The sequence below is a fragment of the Pan troglodytes genome, chromosome 8, assembly GCF_028858775.2.
Source record: "Pan troglodytes isolate AG18354 chromosome 8, NHGRI_mPanTro3-v2.0_pri, whole genome shotgun sequence".
In the NCBI taxonomy this organism is placed as follows: domain Eukaryota; kingdom Metazoa; phylum Chordata; class Mammalia; order Primates; family Hominidae; genus Pan; species Pan troglodytes.
Genome location: NC_072406.2, coordinates 90,191,470 through 90,209,450, shown reverse-complemented (window position 1 = coordinate 90,209,450; position 17,981 = coordinate 90,191,470). Strand labels below are relative to the sequence as shown.

Sequence of the window (17,981 nt, the reverse complement as noted above, 5' to 3'; positions counted from 1 at the left end):
CTGAGCCGCCATAGCATTGCTGGCTGGAGTGTTCAGCTGGTGGACGGGTCTCCCTAAGCAGATTTGAGAAGTCATTGCTGCCTGCTGGTTCAGACACAATACTGTCCCTGTTCTCTCTTCTTCCCCCTCTGTCCCAGAAGAGGGCCTGCACCTGATCCTCTGTAATTCATATTGAAGTCTGCAGGGGTCCTGGCTTAAGTTCTGTTTAGAAATGCAAAGCTATTGCATTAATTTATACCTTAGGGAGAAAGAGAAGGAAGGTAAAACAGCCTAGGAAAACAGCATTTGCAGAGTCCTTTGTGGGTGATGCGGTTTAAATTGCATGTGTTCTAAAATACACTAAAATGTTGGAGGTTGGGGCATATTCCAAATCCCACTGCACAGGCTAGTAAAGCATTCTTGCTCTTGTTCTTGGGGTGAGAGGACTCTTTTTGAAGGGTTTCTAATAAAGTATTTTTATGTGATTAAAGTGCTTGTAACCTTGAGACTCTTGAGTTGCAAATCTTATCCTCTCCCCCTGTGACTAGTCTTCTCAAAGCAGCTGAGCTTTTTCCTTCTTTTCCTTTAGCGAAGGCTTGTCAAATCTCTTGAAGATCTTTGCTCCCAGTATGATCTGACAGTCCGAAGCTCTACTGGCGATATTATCCAGTTCATTTATGGAGGAGATGGCTTAGATCCTGCAGCTATGGAGGGAAAAGATGAACCTTTGGAGTTTAAAAGGGTTCTGGACAACATCAAAGTAAGATTTAGCATTATATCTGGGGTTAGAGTGTTTTTAAGGATGTTTCTTTAGGATGGAAGTACTGTTTGGACTATCCTTGCAGTTAATAAATACTTCAGTATTTATAATCCCAAGCACTGGATTAGTATCTTTTTTCTTTGTGTTACTCTGTATAATTTTCCGATATTAAAAGGGAAGGGCCAGGCACAATGGCTTATGCCTGTGATCACAGCACTTTGGGAGGCCAAGGCAGGAGGATCACTTGAGGCCAGGAGTTTAAGACTAGCCTGGGCAGCAAAGTGAGACCCCATCTCTATAAAAAAAAGAAAAAAGTTTGTTTTTTTTTTTAATTTCCAATATTTAAAGGAAAAAGGCCAGGTGCAGTGGCTTACACCTAGAATCCTAGCAATTTGGGAGGCCAAGGCAGGAGAATCACTTGAGGTGAGAAGTTCGAGGTCAGCCTGGGCAACAGAGGAAAAACTCTATCTCTAAAAAAATATTTTTTAAAGAATTAGCCAGACATCAGGCAGATCACAAGATCAAGAGATCGAGACCATCCTGGCCAACATGGTGAAACCCCATCTCTACTAAAGATACAAAAATTAGCTGGGTGTGGTGGTACGTGTCTATAATCCCAGCTACTTGGGAGGCTGAGGCAGGAGAATCACTTGAACCAGGGAGTTGGAAGTTGCAATGAACTGAGATCACACCACTGCACTCCAGCCTGGCAACAGAGCGAGATTCCGTCTCAAAAAAAAAAAAAAAAAAAAAAAAGAATTAGCCAGGGATGATGGCATGCTCCTGAAGTTCCAGCTACTCAGGAGGCTGGGGCAGGTGAATCCTTAAGCCCAGGAATTTGAGGCCACAGTGAGCTGATCTTACCACTACATTCCAGCCTGGGTGACAGACCAAGACCCTGTCTTAAAAAAAAAAAAAAAAAAAAAAAAAAAGATAAAAAAAAGGTGTTTTCAGTTGAAAGTCTAGTGTTGGTAGTAATCAAATGCCAACAGAAGAGGGCTTTGTTTGGTTTCGCTCTGTGTCAAGTAGAGCATGCTAGAGACCAGTTTTATAAGTCATGGGCATTGAAAAGCAGGCACACTTCACATACTTTGAGAATATAACTTGGAACAACCTTTTTGGAGAGTAGCTGGACAATACCATTCTGAGTTTTAAATACGTGTCCCTTTTGACCCAGTAGTTTCCCTTACAGAAACTCCTTTTGTCCTCTAGAAATGGTCTAACTATGCCAAGAATGTTTTTTCTAGGCTGCTTACAGTAAAGGCAAACCATCAGTAGAGGATAGTTCAAATACATGATCATCTGTCTATACAAAAGAATAATAATGCAGCCATTAAAACATTGAGTCAACTTGGACAAAGCAGAGGAGAGGAAAAAAGAGGAAATTCTGCTGTGGCTCACGCTTGTAATCCTAGTTCTTTGGGAGGCTGAGGCGGTCATATCACTTGAGGTCAGGAGTTCGAAACCAGCCTGGCCAACATGGTGAAACCCCGTCTCTACTAAAAATACAAAAAAATTAATCGTACGTGGTGGCGCATGCCTGTAGTCCCAGCTACTCGGGAGGCTGAGGCAAGAGAATCACTCTAACCTGGGAGGCAGAGGTTGCAGTGAGCCGAGATGGCACCATTGCACTCCAGCCTTGGCAATCCAGCAAGACTCCATCTCAAAAAAAAGAAATTTATGAGCTTCAGAAGTGGGAGAATATTTTCACTCTTGAAATGTTTGAGTTTTTTAAATAACAGTTTATATTTTTAATGTAAATCTGGTAGGGGGCAGCGGGGTGGCGAAGGCTGGGAAGTGATGGGACAACACCTGCTGAATAGCCCAGAAATTTTTGCATAGGATGGAGTATCCATTTATCCAGTTTTCACCTTCACATGAAAGGTAGAGTCCACAATTTGTTTTGAAAGAAAAATCACAGGTTGCTAAAAGCTCACCTTGGGTAAGGTCATTTTATCCTTTGTAAGTTCTCTCATCTACTACCGCCTGCTCTCTGTGGCACCCACACATAATGTAATTTTCTTTTAATACTCAAGGCAGTCTTCCCGTGTCCCAGTGAGCCTGCTCTCAGCAAAAACGAGCTGATCCTGACCACGGAGTCCATCATGAAGAAGAGTGAGTTCCTCTGCTGCCAGGACAGCTTCCTGCAGGTGAGCTCTGCCAGGTGCTGGCTACTGCAACCAGCCTGGCTGTCGTAAAGAACTCTGTTTGCCAAGGGCTGGCAAGTGGATTTTATAAGCTGGTTGTTTTTTAAGGTAGGGTTGTTCCTTTGTTAGAAAGTTCAAGAATGGGCCAGGCGTGGTGGCTCATGCCTGTAATCCCAGCACTTTGGGAGGCCGAGGCAGGTGGATCACTTGAGGTCAGGAGTTCAAAACCAGATTGGCCAACACGATGAGACCCTGTCTCTACTAAAAATACAAAAATTAGCCGGGCGTGGTGGCGGGCACCTGTAATCCCAGCTCGGGAGGCTGAGGCAGGAGAATCGCTTGAACCTGAGAGGCGGAGGTTGCAGTACACCGGGTTGGCACCACTGCACTTCAGCCTGGGCAACAGAGCAAGACTCCATCTCAAAAAAAAAAAAAATGACTGGCAGTCATTCAAAAATGGCCAAGGCAAAAATCTCACCAGCCAACAAGCAGAATTTATCTCATGACTTTCTTAGTTTATGTCTTTCACTCAAGCCATTTCCCTATTAGAAGAAAAATGTTTTTTTCCCCTTTTAGAAGAAAAATGCTGATTTTGTTTGAGCGCTGTCCCTAACACCAGCCTACTACCTACTCTATCCTGTGAGCCAACTCTTCCCTCAATCATTCTGAATCCCAATAATTATTAGTACTAGTAGTCTTGTTTTGATACCATTTATTTTAAACTGCTCTTTCTTTTGCTGTATTGTGGATCAAAAATCCATTGAATCAGCCTTTTCTATTCTTCCAGGGAGCTGTTACTTTGATACCCTCTTAAGGTTTTTTGGCTCGTTTGTTTTTTGTTTTTTTTTATGGTTCTGACCTGCTCAGGCAGCTCCTTCATGTTTGTAATCATGGTTAGGATCAAAAGCAAAGGGATACAGAAATCAGTAAATGGTTTCCTTTGTGTACTAAATAGTAATTCAAATGTAGCACAAGATCAGCAGGCCAAAGAAGAATGTATCTCTTTCAGTAGATCAAAAATAAAAACAGCGAGTGAAGCTTAAATAAGAATATTTGTGTTAAGGAAGCTCCTTGCTTCTTGTGTTCATGTGTCAAGGTGTGAAAGGTGAAAAAGAGACTCTTCCAGATTTTAAAATCAAGAGTGTGGCAAGGCTGCGTGCCTTTGTCTGTTTTTCTCCTCCAAAGGCTTTCTTATTCTTTTTTTTTTAACTAACAAATTAGAGTTGTAATTTGGTTTTTCTTCGCGCTCATGTTTACGTATTTATCTGTTTGTCCTCAAAGACCTTAACTGAGACAGGTTATGAAAGCTATAACGAGGTAACGTACTTAGCATGCTGTGAACGCCAACAGAAAGGGCCCACTCCAGCAGCACCCCAGCATTTGCCAGCGCCAGAGAGAGCAGGTTTCTGTCCCGGTTCTGGCAAACACTGCTTTGCTTTGGACTGGTTCCTTTCTTGCCCTTGAAAAGGTTTAACACAGGTGACCTCCTACCCGGCAGCATTTGTTTATTCAGTGAGCACTGGTTTAGCCCTCACCATATGTCACACAGTCCACAGATCCTGGGGATGCAAGGATGACTAAACATGTCCTTGCCACCGGCAGCTCACAATCTGATGAGCTCAGATTTGCTGAGAGGGTCCAAAATCCACTGGCCAGAACAGATGTGTCTGAACCCGTGAAATGTTCTCCAGCCCTAGCCCGTATCAGAGCTGAGGTGACAGAGGCACTCCTGAGTGGCATTGAGCCCAGGTCCCTGCCAGAGGAGAATGCCCGTGCTCATAGGTCTGCTGTGGAGCATGAGACACTAACTTCTGGTTAATCGTGTGATGAATTGCCTGCCAATAGCCATGTTGTGAGTTCGTTCCCTCTAGTATGCATGGGTTGACTCAGTGTGAATTTTTAGCAGATTGTTTCAGTTTTCATTTCCAAAAAGTGAGCTGTTTTTCTTTTTTTATTTTTAAACCTAATTTCCAGAACCTTTGTGTAGGGAAAGTCATTCAGCAAACCCACGGGAAGTGTGTCCATTGGGGTGAAAGCTGAGCTATGTCATTCCCAGTGCCTAAGCCGGCAGATTGTTTTAGGTGTGTTATTTTTACTCCCTATGTGTGCACAGTCCCTTGCAGATGAAAACCTTCTGGGTCTAAGGCTTGGCCTTAGGTTCTGCTCCTGTTTTTCCTGTGCCAACAGGTAAGGCAGCTTTTAACAACTGGTGATCAAATGGCAACATCTGGGCCAAGAGGGCTTTCGGGACCTTTCTCAAAAGGACCCAGCCACTGCCAGGCAAAACCCCCTCTTATACTGAATATATAGAGGAAAAATTCAGTGGCAGCAAGTGCAAATGCCTTTGAATATTCTGTTAGAGCCATGCCAGAAGAGGTTGTCCCACTGCCCTCTCCAGCTTTATTTTTCATCTCTGGTTTGCAAAAGGTAACTGTATCTGAAAACACAGTGTCAGACTCATCATTAATAACAAGGAATCAGGAGAGTTTCTCTTTAAAAAGAGTTTCTTGAGAACTCTAAAGTTCTTGCGAATTAATAAAAGTTTTTTGTTTTTTTTTTCCTGAGACAGAGTCTCACTCTGTCGCCCAGGCTAGAGTGCAGTGGCACGATCTCGGCTCACTGCAACCTCTGCCTCCTGGGTTCAAGTGATTCTCCTGCCTCAGCCTCCCAAATAGCTGGGACTACAGGTGCGTGCCACCATGCCCAGCTAATTTTTGTATTTTTAGTAGAGACGGGGTTTCACCTTGTTGGCCAGGCTGGTCTCCAACTCCTGACCTCAGGTGATCCACCCGCCTCAGCCTCCCAAAGTGCTGGGATTACAGGCGTGAGCTACCGCACCCAGCTGGTAAAACTTCTTAAATAAAAAGCCCTTTCTATGTAGAACAATGATTGGGCTGCAGGGTCACCCTCCGTGGGCCTCTGTACTTTCTCAGTGGGAAGAAAGAGAGTGGGCCAACACAGAGAGTCATGAGAAAGCAGTATTCATGGGAACTGACAGCCAGGATGTGTTGGGCCCCCGAGGTAGCCCCTTGGCTGCCTGGGCTCCTGGGAGACAGACGGAATTTCCCAGTAGGCAAAGATTACATTGAAGAAACCCCTGTTCAGAGAAAAGACTTTGAAGAAAGCATCTGACTTCGTGGAGTGGTTGGTTGCCTTGGCCAAGCGCTGACCTCATTCAGGCCTTCAGTGCCTTCTGCTCTAGGGTGGTGGGGCTAAAGCCATGCCACCTCACAGCAAGGTCTTGCCAAGCTGGGCAGCAGCTGGCTGGGAAAGGCATAAGACCATGTGGACACAGATGCTAAGGCTATTTTAACAGGAACATAAAGTTCTAGCAGTTTGCTTGTAGAAAGGGTAGTAACTAGAAATGGCTAGTTAGGAGGCTAATGAGATTTCTTTTTGCAAGGTTAGGATAGAATGGGGCTAGGAAGTCTTAAGCTGTCTGTGGATACCTTATAGGATTTTATTTTTGCAGAAATGGGCTCCTGGTTCAGGCTTAGGCATTTTCAGCCATGTAATAGGCTGAGTGGACTTTGGGCAGGGCATGCTGGCCTTCTCTCTGGGGGACCCTCAGCCTACCCCAGAATCAAGAAACAGAACCTCACGAGGCTTCTCGGCCACCACAGTACGCAGTCTGCCCTCAAGCTGCTTGTCCTCCATGTGTGGGCGTCTGTACTCATCCAGACACACAGAGCAGCTGGATGCCTGCATTTGGCCAGAGTGCCATTCAAGCTTACCGCCACTGTGATTTCCTTGCTGCTACAAAGGAGGGGCAGTCTATCTCCTCTTCCCCATATTCTCAGAGACTATATCATCCCTAGGCCACACCAGAGCAGCCGATGCCAGCTCCCGGGATGGCAGGATAATGGCCTCTGGAGGATGGTTGCTACTACATAGCAGGTGCCATCAGCTCCCCCTGAGAATTGCTTTAAGAGCCAGTGTGTAGTCCGTGATGATTGACCCACTGTGAGCAGGATGTTAACCGCTCCTCTGTAAGTGCTCCTTCCCTGTGAGCACTCTCCAGGGGAAGGTGCTGGCTGATCCTGGCTTTAGGAGTGGTGGTGGGCTGGGTCTATTTCACAGACACACTGTAAATCCTAAAACAGATAGTTTTACCCATTTGAGTGGTTGCCAGAAAACCTGAGTCAGGGCTGTAGTCTCTAGCCCTGCTCTGATCTTCCACCTGTGTATTTTTCACCTTCTTCTTGCTCTACTTGGTCATCCTCCCGGGGCTGAGAGTGCTGTTCTTAAATACAGTGGGAATCGCAGCATATACTGATGCTTCACATCTGGCTTTGACAATGGTTTCCAGGAATCCTTACAGACTTCTAATTGTGTGTGGGAAGACAGTGTAGGCCTAGGCCTGTGGGGAGAGGTGGTTACCAGAGGGGAAAAGATAAGCTGGGTTTGGGGAGTGTTTTCTTTGAAATGAAGGTAAGCTCAAAGTGTGTTTGAAATGCATTTACTGTCAACAAAGCTATGCTTTAGTTGGTAGTATTTAAACTGAGCATAATACCTTCAGAAGAAACCCTCAAAAATTAATCTGTAGAAGAAGAGTATAAATGCTTCAGTCGTACCTGTCCTGAGCTGTGTTCTTATAGCCCTCGTGGCACGTGGGAGAGCAAGAACAAAGGCTCCCACGCACTTTGTGGGCTCTGTAGATAGTGCCATGAGAGCAGTTGGAGGAGAAGGTCTTAGAGACACATTAACCAATGGAGTGTGTGTCTGGGGTATGGACAGTGTGGTGTGTTCCTTGGAAAACCACTTTGTAGTAGAAGCAGTATCCAGATTGGGTCCTTTATACTATATATGGAGCTAACACTAAAATATGATGGACTTGTCATATACAACTGAGGTTTATGAAATGAATTATGTCATCTGCATGACTGTGAAACTTACAAATGATGTTTGCTGTGTAATCTTTCAGGAAATAAAAAAATTCATTAAGGGGGTCTCTGAGAAGATCAAGAAAACCAGAGATAAATATGGCATCAATGATAACGGCACAACAGAGGTAATATCCCTCCAAGACGCGTTAGAACCCCGAGCTGTTTGCAGGTGCCGCTGGCCCTAACTCTGTGCTTGGCTTGTATTCTCCCAGCCCCGTGTGCTGTACCAGCTGGACCGCATCACCCCCACCCAAGTAGAAAAGTTTCTGGAGACCTGTAGGGACAAGTACATGAGGTAGGGATGCTTTTGTCTTGGACTGACGGTCATCCACATAGGTCTTACGTATCCCTTCTGTTTCCCCATGTGTACAAAACCCTGTACCAGCTCACTTGTTAACTGCCAGTATTTGATCAGATTCTGTCACATTTTCTGTAGGGGGTCTGATGAATTGCCAGGCTGAATGCTCCAAGATAACGGAAATAATTGCAAGGAAATTTCTTAGTGTCTTCTCCCCATGGGGAAACTGCTAACGAATATGGCAGATGCCACTGCTCTGTTTGCCGTCAGTACCATTGGTTAGCAGACCGCTTAGATTTTCTGCATCCATTACATGCTGACCACAAGCAGCCATGCAGAATTGAGTTGCACTGCTGCCCCCTCTCTGACCATTACTTTCCCCTGTCTGCACCTATTTCTGGTCTATGCCAGGCTTTTTCTCTGTCACAGACATACCCTTTCCGACCCTAATAGCATCTATATTCTCTGTTGAAAGGTGATAACCAGAAGCCTCTCCCCAGCAGTTTTGCTGGACTTTTCTTTGGCATGCTGCAATCTCATCCATACCTTTGCCTTCTAGGGCACAGATGGAGCCAGGTTCTGCAGTGGGTGCTCTGTGTGCCCAGAGCATTGGTGAGCCAGGCACCCAGATGACCCTGAAGACTTTCCACTTTGCAGGTGTGGCCTCCATGAACATCACCCTGGGCGTGCCCCGGATTAAAGAGATCATCAACGCTTCCAAGGCCATCAGGTGCCTGCTTTCATTTCCTTCTTGTTCCACACATGCCTGTCCTGTTTCCTGAGAAACAATGATCCCCGTGTCACATGCATATGTGTGATAGCCTCATAGGACTGTGTCTTAAACTCTGGGTGGCATGCTTGTTGTGTTAATCCTATTTTGGTTTTTAAAAAAGCCACTCAAGAAAAAGTCTAAACTGGATACAGTCAAAATAGAAGCAATGGTTTTGTTATGGCCACAAGTAACATGAAGAGAGAAAATGTTTAAAATGACTGGAAAAATTGGAGCAATGTGTCAGTGGAGATTTCATCCTTTTAATGTCATTATTCCAGCCTAACTAGGCCTGACTGAAATGTCTGCCACTTGCCCTGTGGTCATATTCTGTGAGCCCCTGGTGATTTCATGATGGGATTTCTAGTTGATCTAAGGCTAGAAGAAATAGAAATGTATTACAATGCCTTTGATGACAAAAATAATGATTTTTACCTATGACCTATATTTAACAAAATGATAATACGTAGCATTAAATGAAAGATAGTCGGCTGGGCACAATGGCTCACACCTGTAATCCCAGCACTTTGGGAGGCTGAGGCGGGCAGATCACAAGGTCAGGAGATCAAGACCATCCTGGCTAACACGGTGAAACCCCGTCTCTACTAAAAATACAAAAAATTAGCTGGGCGTGGTGGCGAGCGCCTGTAGTCCCAGCTACTCCGGAGGCTGAGGCAGGAGAATGGCATGAACCTGGGAGGCGGAGCTTGCTCAGTAAACTGGGGTTGCTAGTAACATTATGATTCTAAATAGCACTTGGGTTTAACAAAGCAGTAGTCCTCAAACAGCCTCCTCCCTTGTGCTAGTGCCATTTTTCCTTTGCTTCTCAACAGCACTCCAATTATCACAGCACAGCTAGACAAGGATGACGACGCGGATTATGCTCGCCTCGTGAAAGGGAGAATTGAGAAAACCCTCTTGGGAGAGGTAAGAAGAAATCCCTATTGATAACAAGAAAACTAGCTCAGCAATGTTGCAAGGAAGTGTAAAAATCAGCTGCCATCTATTGACCAGCCTGTGGCGTCCACACTACTCAAGCTCTTCAAAAAAGCAAGCAGTCGTGTGCTCTTAGGAAAGGGGAAAGCGGCTGATTAACAGTCTGATCTTTTGACACTCCAGATTTCCGAGTATATTGAAGAAGTGTTTCTTCCTGATGACTGCTTTATTCTCGTCAAGCTCTCCCTGGAACGGATTAGGCTTCTGAGACTGGAAGTGAGTCACATAATTAAATGTAGAGAGGAAGTCATCCTGTTAGTCCCAAGATAGGTACTGATAAACTAGGGCAAGAGCTAAGCAAGACAGAGGAAGCATTGCAGAACCTGTGTGGTTTCTGGTTTTTGTGATTCTGTTGTCCCCTCACATTTTCTTTCTAAACCTGACCTTGATACAAATATACCCATCTAAAGACACACAGAAAATTAGTTGAAATTTTGTGCGGACCACAATACCAGTTCACTGTGACACGGTATTATGATAAGTGGTCTTGTTGTCCCTCTTCCCAGTGTCTGGAAGGACCCTAGGGCTGGCTGTGTCTTACTCATCTGTGGGTCCCTAGCGCCCAGCATGGCAGCTAGCCTAGGAAGTTCAGTAAATGTGTTTAGATGGGGAGATTAACCTGGCTTCTTAAACTGGCATGCATGGGTAATAGGCAACAGTTGAAAGATGATCAGCCTTTCTCACAAACAGACCAACTTGGGGTACAAACTGAGTAACTTCCCGACACCCTCTTCTTTCTCTTGGGTAGTTAAAGCTGTACTAGCCCTTAAAACACTTTCTGTCAGCTCGTTCTCTCACGCATCAAGTTCATATGTTACCCATGTAACAGTTGACTCAAATGCAGCAACCCGCTCTCCAGTTTGGGGATTTCTCTAGCCTGTCTCTTGCTGCCTGCCTTGTGGCTCCTTTGCAGAAGAGATGAGTTGTATCCAGGAACGTAGCACGTGAACCATTGTGAAAGTGTCAGGTAAAGGGGAGGCCCCACGGAAGCTTTTAATTAGCCTGGCCTCCAACCTCCAGCCTCCCTAGAGCTTCCCACAGAGGCTGCGTGTGTTGCCATGAACTGAGCATGAATTTTCAGGGGCAAATATTTTGTCGTGGGTGAAAAAAACTACTCTTTTTATGAATAAAGCATAGATATATATACACATATAGTACATAAAACATATGTAGCATATCTATGGTATTAATTTCATGGTGCAGGTGGGGGGTGCTTAGAACAAACCTTACTAAAAGGACTTCTTAGAGGGGCAACAATGAAATAAACGAAGAAAAACACTGGAATCAGTAACACCTACACCTGGCCATGTTGCAGGTGAACGCTGAGACAGTGAGATATTCCATCTGCACATCCAAGCTCCGTGTGAAGCCCGGTGATGTGGCTGTTCATGGTGAGGCTGTGGTGTGTGTCACCCCCAGAGAGAACAGCAAGAGCTCCATGTACTACGTGCTGCAGTTCCTGAAAGAGGATCTCCCCAAGGTGAAACAGAAGTCGCTTCTCATGGAGACCCAGCATCTCCCTGTGGTGTGACACCCAGGGCTGGGACCTAAGGGCTTTGTCACTTAGTCCCATTTCTTAATTTCTTCTTGGCCTTATCCCCAAGGAGTTAGTCTGTTAGATTCCTCTCTGTTCTATCAAAAAACTGATGTTAGGATGAGGTGCAGTCCCCTGAACAACTTCTGTTCTCCCTTATCCCTAAAACTAGCTCTAGTGTGTTAACAGATGACCACTGCTGAAAGCTGGGGTGATCAAGGTGATCAGCCCAGGGCATGGCTCACCCCGTCCTCACAGCTTTCTCTGTCTCTGAATCCAGGTGGTGGTGCAGGGCATTCCAGAGGTGTCCAGAGCTGTCATCCACATTGACGAGCAGAGTGGAAAGGAGAAGTACAAGCTTCTGGTGGAAGGTGATAACCTGCGGGCAGTCATGGCCACACACGGTGTGAAGGGCACCCGAACCACCTCCAATAACACCTATGAGGTACCACTCAGCCCACGGGGTCGCCTTAGGGTTAGGCTGTCTTCCTTGTGCCATCTGCAGGCCTTCCACTGATTCCCAGTATACTTCTTTTTTTTTTGAGATGGAGTCTTGCTCTGTTGCCCAGGCTGGAGTGCAGTGGTGTGATCTCTGCTCACTGCAAGCTCTGCCTCCCGGGTTCACGCCATTCTCCTGCCTCAGCCTCCCGAGTAGCTGGGACTACAGGCACCCACCACCACGTCCGGCTAATTTTTTTTTTTTTTTTTTTTTTTGTATTTTTAGTAGAAATGGGGTTTCACCATGTTAGCCAGGATGATCTCGATCTCCTGACCTCGTGATCCGCCTGCCTCGGCCTCCCAAAGTGCTGGGATTACAGGCATGAGCCACTGTGCCTGGCCTCCCAGCATGCTTCTCTGACCATCCCATTTGCTGTGGGTCTGCAACTGAAAATTGCCCAGCAATCCATTTCTGGAAAACGGCACAGGGTTTGCTTTGAAACTGCAGGGCAGAGGAGAAAGTGGAGAGAATTTGCAGTGGCCTCCCGGAAGGGGCTGCTTCTGCTCATTACTGGCTCTCTGTAGGTGGAGAAAACTCTGGGCATCGAGGCCGCCCGGACAACGATCATCAATGAAATCCAGTACACCATGGTGAACCACGGCATGAGCATCGACAGGAGGCACGTGATGCTGCTCTCCGACCTCATGACCTACAAGGTATGTGGGCAGGAGGCCCCCGGGCTGCCTGGGCATCCCGAAACTCACTCTCAGGAGAATAAGCCTGTGGAGTTTCTAAGACATGTAGAATACGCTGCTGTGAGGACCATCATAGAGAGAAAATAAGATGTGAACATTGCTCAAAAACCAAGGTATGCTGGTCAGGCTGAGTGTCCTGGTGAAATCCCAGTATGAGAGTTACAGCCTCATGGCAAACTCACACCCAGTCGGTGGAGTGAAGAGAGCTGGAGCTTGGTTCCGTCCTCATCCTGAATGTCATCCTAAAGCAAAATTAGCCACTGCCAAAGCCCAGAGAGTCCCATGGCAAGTTGAGGTGTTTCTTTCTTATTAAACCCATCCATCACTCTTCTGTAGCCATTCCCAGGAAAAAATAAGTTAACATGATCTGAAGTTGGGGGCGGGAGGCTGAGGTGGGTTGGTTGGTTTGATTTTTTTTTTCTCTCTTTTCCAAAAAAAACGTATTCCCTCTAGCTGTGCCTTAGGGCAGCAGGTTTTCATAAGGCTTCCCCAAACAAGTCGATAGTGTATTACAGACTATTTAGAAACCAGGTGAGGGAAATGGCCCATTTCCTACCACCCTGAGGCTGTCGGTTCGATGTCTTCTGTGAAGTCCTATTCTTTATGCATCTTTTACTTTAGTCGCAGGAAACTGTGTGCATGCAGTTTTTGTTGTGACTTTTTGTTTAACATCACAAATGTTTTCCATCTTGTTTCATGGTTTTAATAAATATACTTTTTAAATTATGGCACAATATTCCTTTGAGTAGAATTACCTAAATTTAATTAATTCTCTTCATACTTGAGGTTTTTACATTCTTTTATTTTTAGTTCTTTGAGCCATAAGAAATCTCTTCAGAAATACTCCCCTTTTTTAAAGTTAGTCTCTGAATTCTAGTTCTCAGTTCTTCTTTGTTCTGATGGCGTCTGGATGCGAGTGTGAAGTTTCATGTTGCCGACGATTGACCACCTCAATGGGACACAGAGGGCGGACACATAGCTCCCCAGGGCCTTTCACACCTGACGTTGGGTCTTGGAGGATTTTTGTTGATTGTATTGAAGGTGCACCGTGCTTTGGTTTCGAGCTTTTGCCATTGGTGTGAGTACCACCGTGACTCTTTCTCCCTTGACGCAGGGTGAAGTCCTGGGCATCACTAGGTTTGGCCTGGCCAAGATGAAGGAGAGTGTGCTGATGCTGGCCTCCTTTGAGAAGACGGCTGACCATCTCTTTGACGCTGCCTACTTCGGGCAGAAGGACTCTGTGTGTGGTAGGTTTGATGTTTCTATGAACAGCATCAAAGGCCTTTACTATTTACGAAGTAGACCATGGCTAGGCTTCCAAGGGAATGAAAAAAACTGAGTGGCAGAGCGTTTATTTTTTCAAGAATAATGTCATAGACACGAATTGGAACTGCTGGATCTTTTATCTCCAAATCCTAACTGTAGCATCCTGCATCCCCGTTTACATCTGTTGGATGACTTCCCTCTGTCAGCACAGATGGTTTTTGGTCCACGAAGCAAAGAGCAACCCTGGGCATGTAAGAATTTTTCTAGCCCTTGACTTTGTAGTCAGCCACACTGATCCTGACCCCTGTGTGTGACACCAGGGCTGACAGGAGCAGGTACTGGCTGGGCACTGGGCAGAGCAGAGTGTCCTACTGTCCTTGGGAGGTGGCCATCGATGCCTGCTGAGCCCCTGTGCCAGGCATCATATGTGTCAAGTATCTCTACCCACCCGTGGGGTGTGGATATTAAGCCCTTTGACAAGTCAGAAGACCAAGGTGACCTCGCTTGCTGTCGAGTCCACCAGCAGAGCCTTGCTCTGCACCATGCCTCATCCCCGCCACTCGACAAAACATGGCTTTATGGGGCTGTGCTGGCCTGGGGGAGAGGGAGCACGAGGGGAATTCTCCCCAGTGTCTGGCTTCCCTGCCTCTTCCGTGAGACCAGCACTGACTGCTGAGCTTTGCTCGAGCCTTTCTGATTCCGCAGGAAGACCCTGCAGGCTTGGGGTGAGAGCTGGTAAGGGGCTGGGGTTCGAGAGGGCCAGCAACCTGCCCCGGGGCACACGCCAGTCAGGCCCACACAGGGATTCCAAGTCTGGCTGCTGTTTCCAGGCCAGAGCTCTGCTTCCCAGTAGCCCTTTGCTCTCTCACCTCCTGCTCTTGTACAGATTGGCATCATTAGAGTATATTCCCATTTTTTGCCTCTAAGATTAACTGTTTCTCTTTTCAGAAGGGACAGGGATTGAAGATGGAGGGAAATAAATATTACATAAGTCTTTAAGATAAAAAAGGGTGAGAGCCGGGCATGGTGTTGCTATCGTCCCAGCTACTCGGGAGGCTAAGGCAGGACGATCACTTGAGCCCAGGAGTTTGAGGCCAGGCTGGGCAACATAATGAGAACTCGTGTCTATTTAAATATTTTTAAAATCAAAAAACAAGCGTGGGCCGGGCGCGGTGGCTCACACCTGTAATCCCAGCACTTTGGGAGGCCAAGGCGGGTGGATCACGAGGTCAGGAGTTCAAGACCAACCTGGCCAAGATGGTGAGACCCCGTCTCTACTAAAAAAAATACAAAAATTAGCTGGGCACGGTGGCAGGCACCTGTAATCCCAGCTACTCGGGAGGCTGAGGCAGGAGAATCTCTTGAACCTGGGAGGCAGAGGTTGCAGTGAGCCGAGATTGCACCACTGCACTCTAGCCTGAGCAACAGAGCAGGACTCCGTCTCAAAAAAAAAAAAAAAAAAAAAAAAACTAGCATGAAGGGAAAAGAAAAGGAGCAGCAGTTAGAGTGGGGCGAGAGGGAGGTACACAGAAGACTGGAAGAAAGCCCAAGGCCAAGAGAAGAGCAAGTCTGCCTGACAATAGGGCTGAGACCCAGCACTCAAGCCTGACACCTGGAAACCGGGCCTTTGCTGCAGCTCTGCGGCCCCACACACCAGCACCTTTCTCCACCACCAGTCTCCTTGACTGCCTGGCACTGCCACCCCACCCCCAATTTGAAGTTTTCCCCTCCTCCTGGTCCTTCAGCACATTGTAACCCAGTGTTCACCCTCACTGCATGTTGGTCTTTAATTTAGTTGTTTGCCTCTCCGGTTCCTTGGTAGCACAAAGTCTACAACACAGTAACCATTTGCTTGCTCATCGTAGACTCAAGCCTTATGCCAGGTTGACATGGGGCTTGGAGAAAGAATCTGCACCACCCCCTTGATCCTGTAACTCTATAGGTGCCCTGCCTTCTGGGTGTTTCTCATCAGGGCTGTAGATCATGAAGGCTCAGATGCTCTTAAGCCTGACCTGGCCCCTTCCCCTGAGCACAGCTAACAGCTGCCTACCGCAGTTTCCAAGGGGATTGTATTCTGCTCACTACTGTCCCAGTTGTTTGCTTTTCTTGGAGGCTCTAAGTTAAGGAAGCACTGGGTGGCAAACTTAGAGTTTCCTAAGCATCCTTCAGTATTCTTGCTAAGTTGTGTTCTCAAAGGCAGGGCCCTCCCAGGGTGCCTTTGGCTCAGGTGGGAGAGGAGAACTGGAGGAGCTAACTCTGTCTCCAACAAGCTCCTGGGCTGTGAGCAAGCCCTGCCCTTCCCTGAAAGTGCAGAATCCCTCTGTCTGCACTCCACAGCCACCCTTTTTAGATGGGAAGGAAAGGGATTTGCCAAAGTTCAGTTGATGTGGAGTGGCGCTGGGACTCACATCCTAATTTTCTGATACTTAAGCCAATAGTCTTTCTTCCTGAAAATGTACCTTGTGTTTAGAGGCTCTCTGATGTTCATTCTGGTTGGTTTCAGGGGTGTCTGAGTGCATCATCATGGGAATCCCAATGAACATTGGAACCGGGCTCTTCAAGCTGCTTCACAAGGCCGACAGGGACCCAAACCCTCCCAAGAGGCCCCTGATCTTCGACACAAATGAATTCCACATCCCCCTTGTCACATAGTCCAAGGAAAGAGGGGACCATGCCTGACCTTGACTCCTTGTCCTGTCTCCAGCTGATGTAAAGAGTTTTGTGCTCCCTGGGACGGGGGTCCTGAGGTCCCCACCTATGCCAGCAATCAGAGAAGCCCTCTTGGCATCCCCAGGAGCAGCTTCTCCTCTGATAGGGTGCAGCTCACACCAGTGACCCTGACTGTGCCACGCTGCTCGGGAGAGCTGAGGGTTTTATTGTTTGCTTGCTTGAAACCTAATCTATAGACGGCCCCACAGCTCCTGCACACACTGCTTCCCTGGACTTAAAGCCCAGCCAGGTGTCATGGTCCATCCCAGCTCACTGCATACATCCATCGGCTCCCCATGGTGTCTTCACACCTGACGATGAGCCAGGCCTGAGCCCCACACAGGCCAGGGCACATTCTTGGATTTTCCATTCCTTGGTCATGCTGGAATCTCTCAATGTGACATACTTATGTAAATATTGTTACTATTATTTATTTGTTCCATTTGAGGGATTTGGAATTTTTGTTATTTTAGTTTTATTTTTGAAACCAAGCATCTATAGAAACCAAGAAAGTCAGCATGTAAGCGTCACTGGAAAAACTGGTTTAAGCAAATAGAGCCGTCTGGGATTTGTAACTGAGGTGCAACTGTCATGAGGCCCAGGCAGCTCTGTAACATCTTCTATAGATGCCCCTGGCTACCCTGTTGTTTTCATCTACCTCAGACCCCTATCATGGGGCTCTACCCTGTGACAAGAGCCAAACCCATTCTCCATGGCCTGTGGAAGCCTCACTGGAGTTTGGGGCCTGCTGCAATGGGGATGAGATGGTTTTTTGTAGAATTATACTTACGTTCCTTGGATGATCTCTAGTTGATTTTTTAAGTTCTGAGTTGATGCTGTTAAGGTACCCGGGGTAGCCATTGGTTCTTGGATCTGTGTTAGAATGAGTGCTTTCCCTTCCTACTGATGTGATTGTGGATTAGGAATTCGTGACCGAGTGATTTTTGGCCAGTGGTTGGGTTTAAAATTCTATTAAAATTTGTAGTTTGGGCTGGGTGCTGTGGCTCATACCTATAATCCCAGCACTTTGGGAGGCCGAGGGGGGCAGATCACTTGAGCCCAGGAGTTCGAGAGCAGCCTGGGCAACATGACGAAACCCCGTCTCTACAGAGAATACAAAAATTAGCCAGGCATGGTGGCCCATGCCTGTAGTACCTGCTATTGGTAAGGCTGAGGTGGAAGGTTCACTTGAGCCTGGGAGGTGGAGGTTGTAGTGAGCCAAGATCGTGCCACTACACTCCAGCCTGGGCAACAAAGCAAGACCTTGTCTCAAAAAAAAAAAGAAAAAAATTAAGCGTAAAAAAAAATTAATTAGTTGTTATAAAAAATTATAGTTTGACCTTTTGATTTCCCTGCATCTACAAGGTAGACCTATTAACTTCTCTTGGGGTATCAGTGATGTGGAAAAAAAATGCCATTTTTCTTAATGTTTAACCCCCTTTT

At 46.6% G+C, this 17,981-nt stretch overlaps 1 protein-coding gene across 1 annotated transcript in view; it reads left to right on the top strand.

Moving 5' to 3' along the window:
• The window catches only part of POLR3A (RNA polymerase III subunit A), a 57,128-nt gene extending 39,785 nt beyond the window's left edge, over window positions 1-17,343 (top strand). Inside the window, exons 22-33 of the mRNA XM_016918721.4 lie at window positions 569-739; window positions 2,776-2,889; window positions 7,811-7,897; window positions 7,985-8,067; window positions 8,630-8,800; window positions 9,673-9,766; window positions 9,959-10,051; window positions 11,151-11,315; window positions 11,650-11,814; window positions 12,393-12,524; window positions 13,678-13,810; window positions 16,333-17,343. Coding sequence (XP_016774210.1) covers window positions 569-739; window positions 2,776-2,889; window positions 7,811-7,897; window positions 7,985-8,067; window positions 8,630-8,800; window positions 9,673-9,766; window positions 9,959-10,051; window positions 11,151-11,315; window positions 11,650-11,814; window positions 12,393-12,524; window positions 13,678-13,810; window positions 16,333-16,481 — 1,557 coding nt within the window. The 3' untranslated portion in view covers window positions 16,482-17,343. The remainder of the gene's footprint in view (window positions 1-568; window positions 740-2,775; window positions 2,890-7,810; window positions 7,898-7,984; window positions 8,068-8,629; window positions 8,801-9,672; window positions 9,767-9,958; window positions 10,052-11,150; window positions 11,316-11,649; window positions 11,815-12,392; window positions 12,525-13,677; window positions 13,811-16,332) is intronic.
• The last annotated feature ends 638 nt before the right edge of the window (window positions 17,344-17,981 follow it).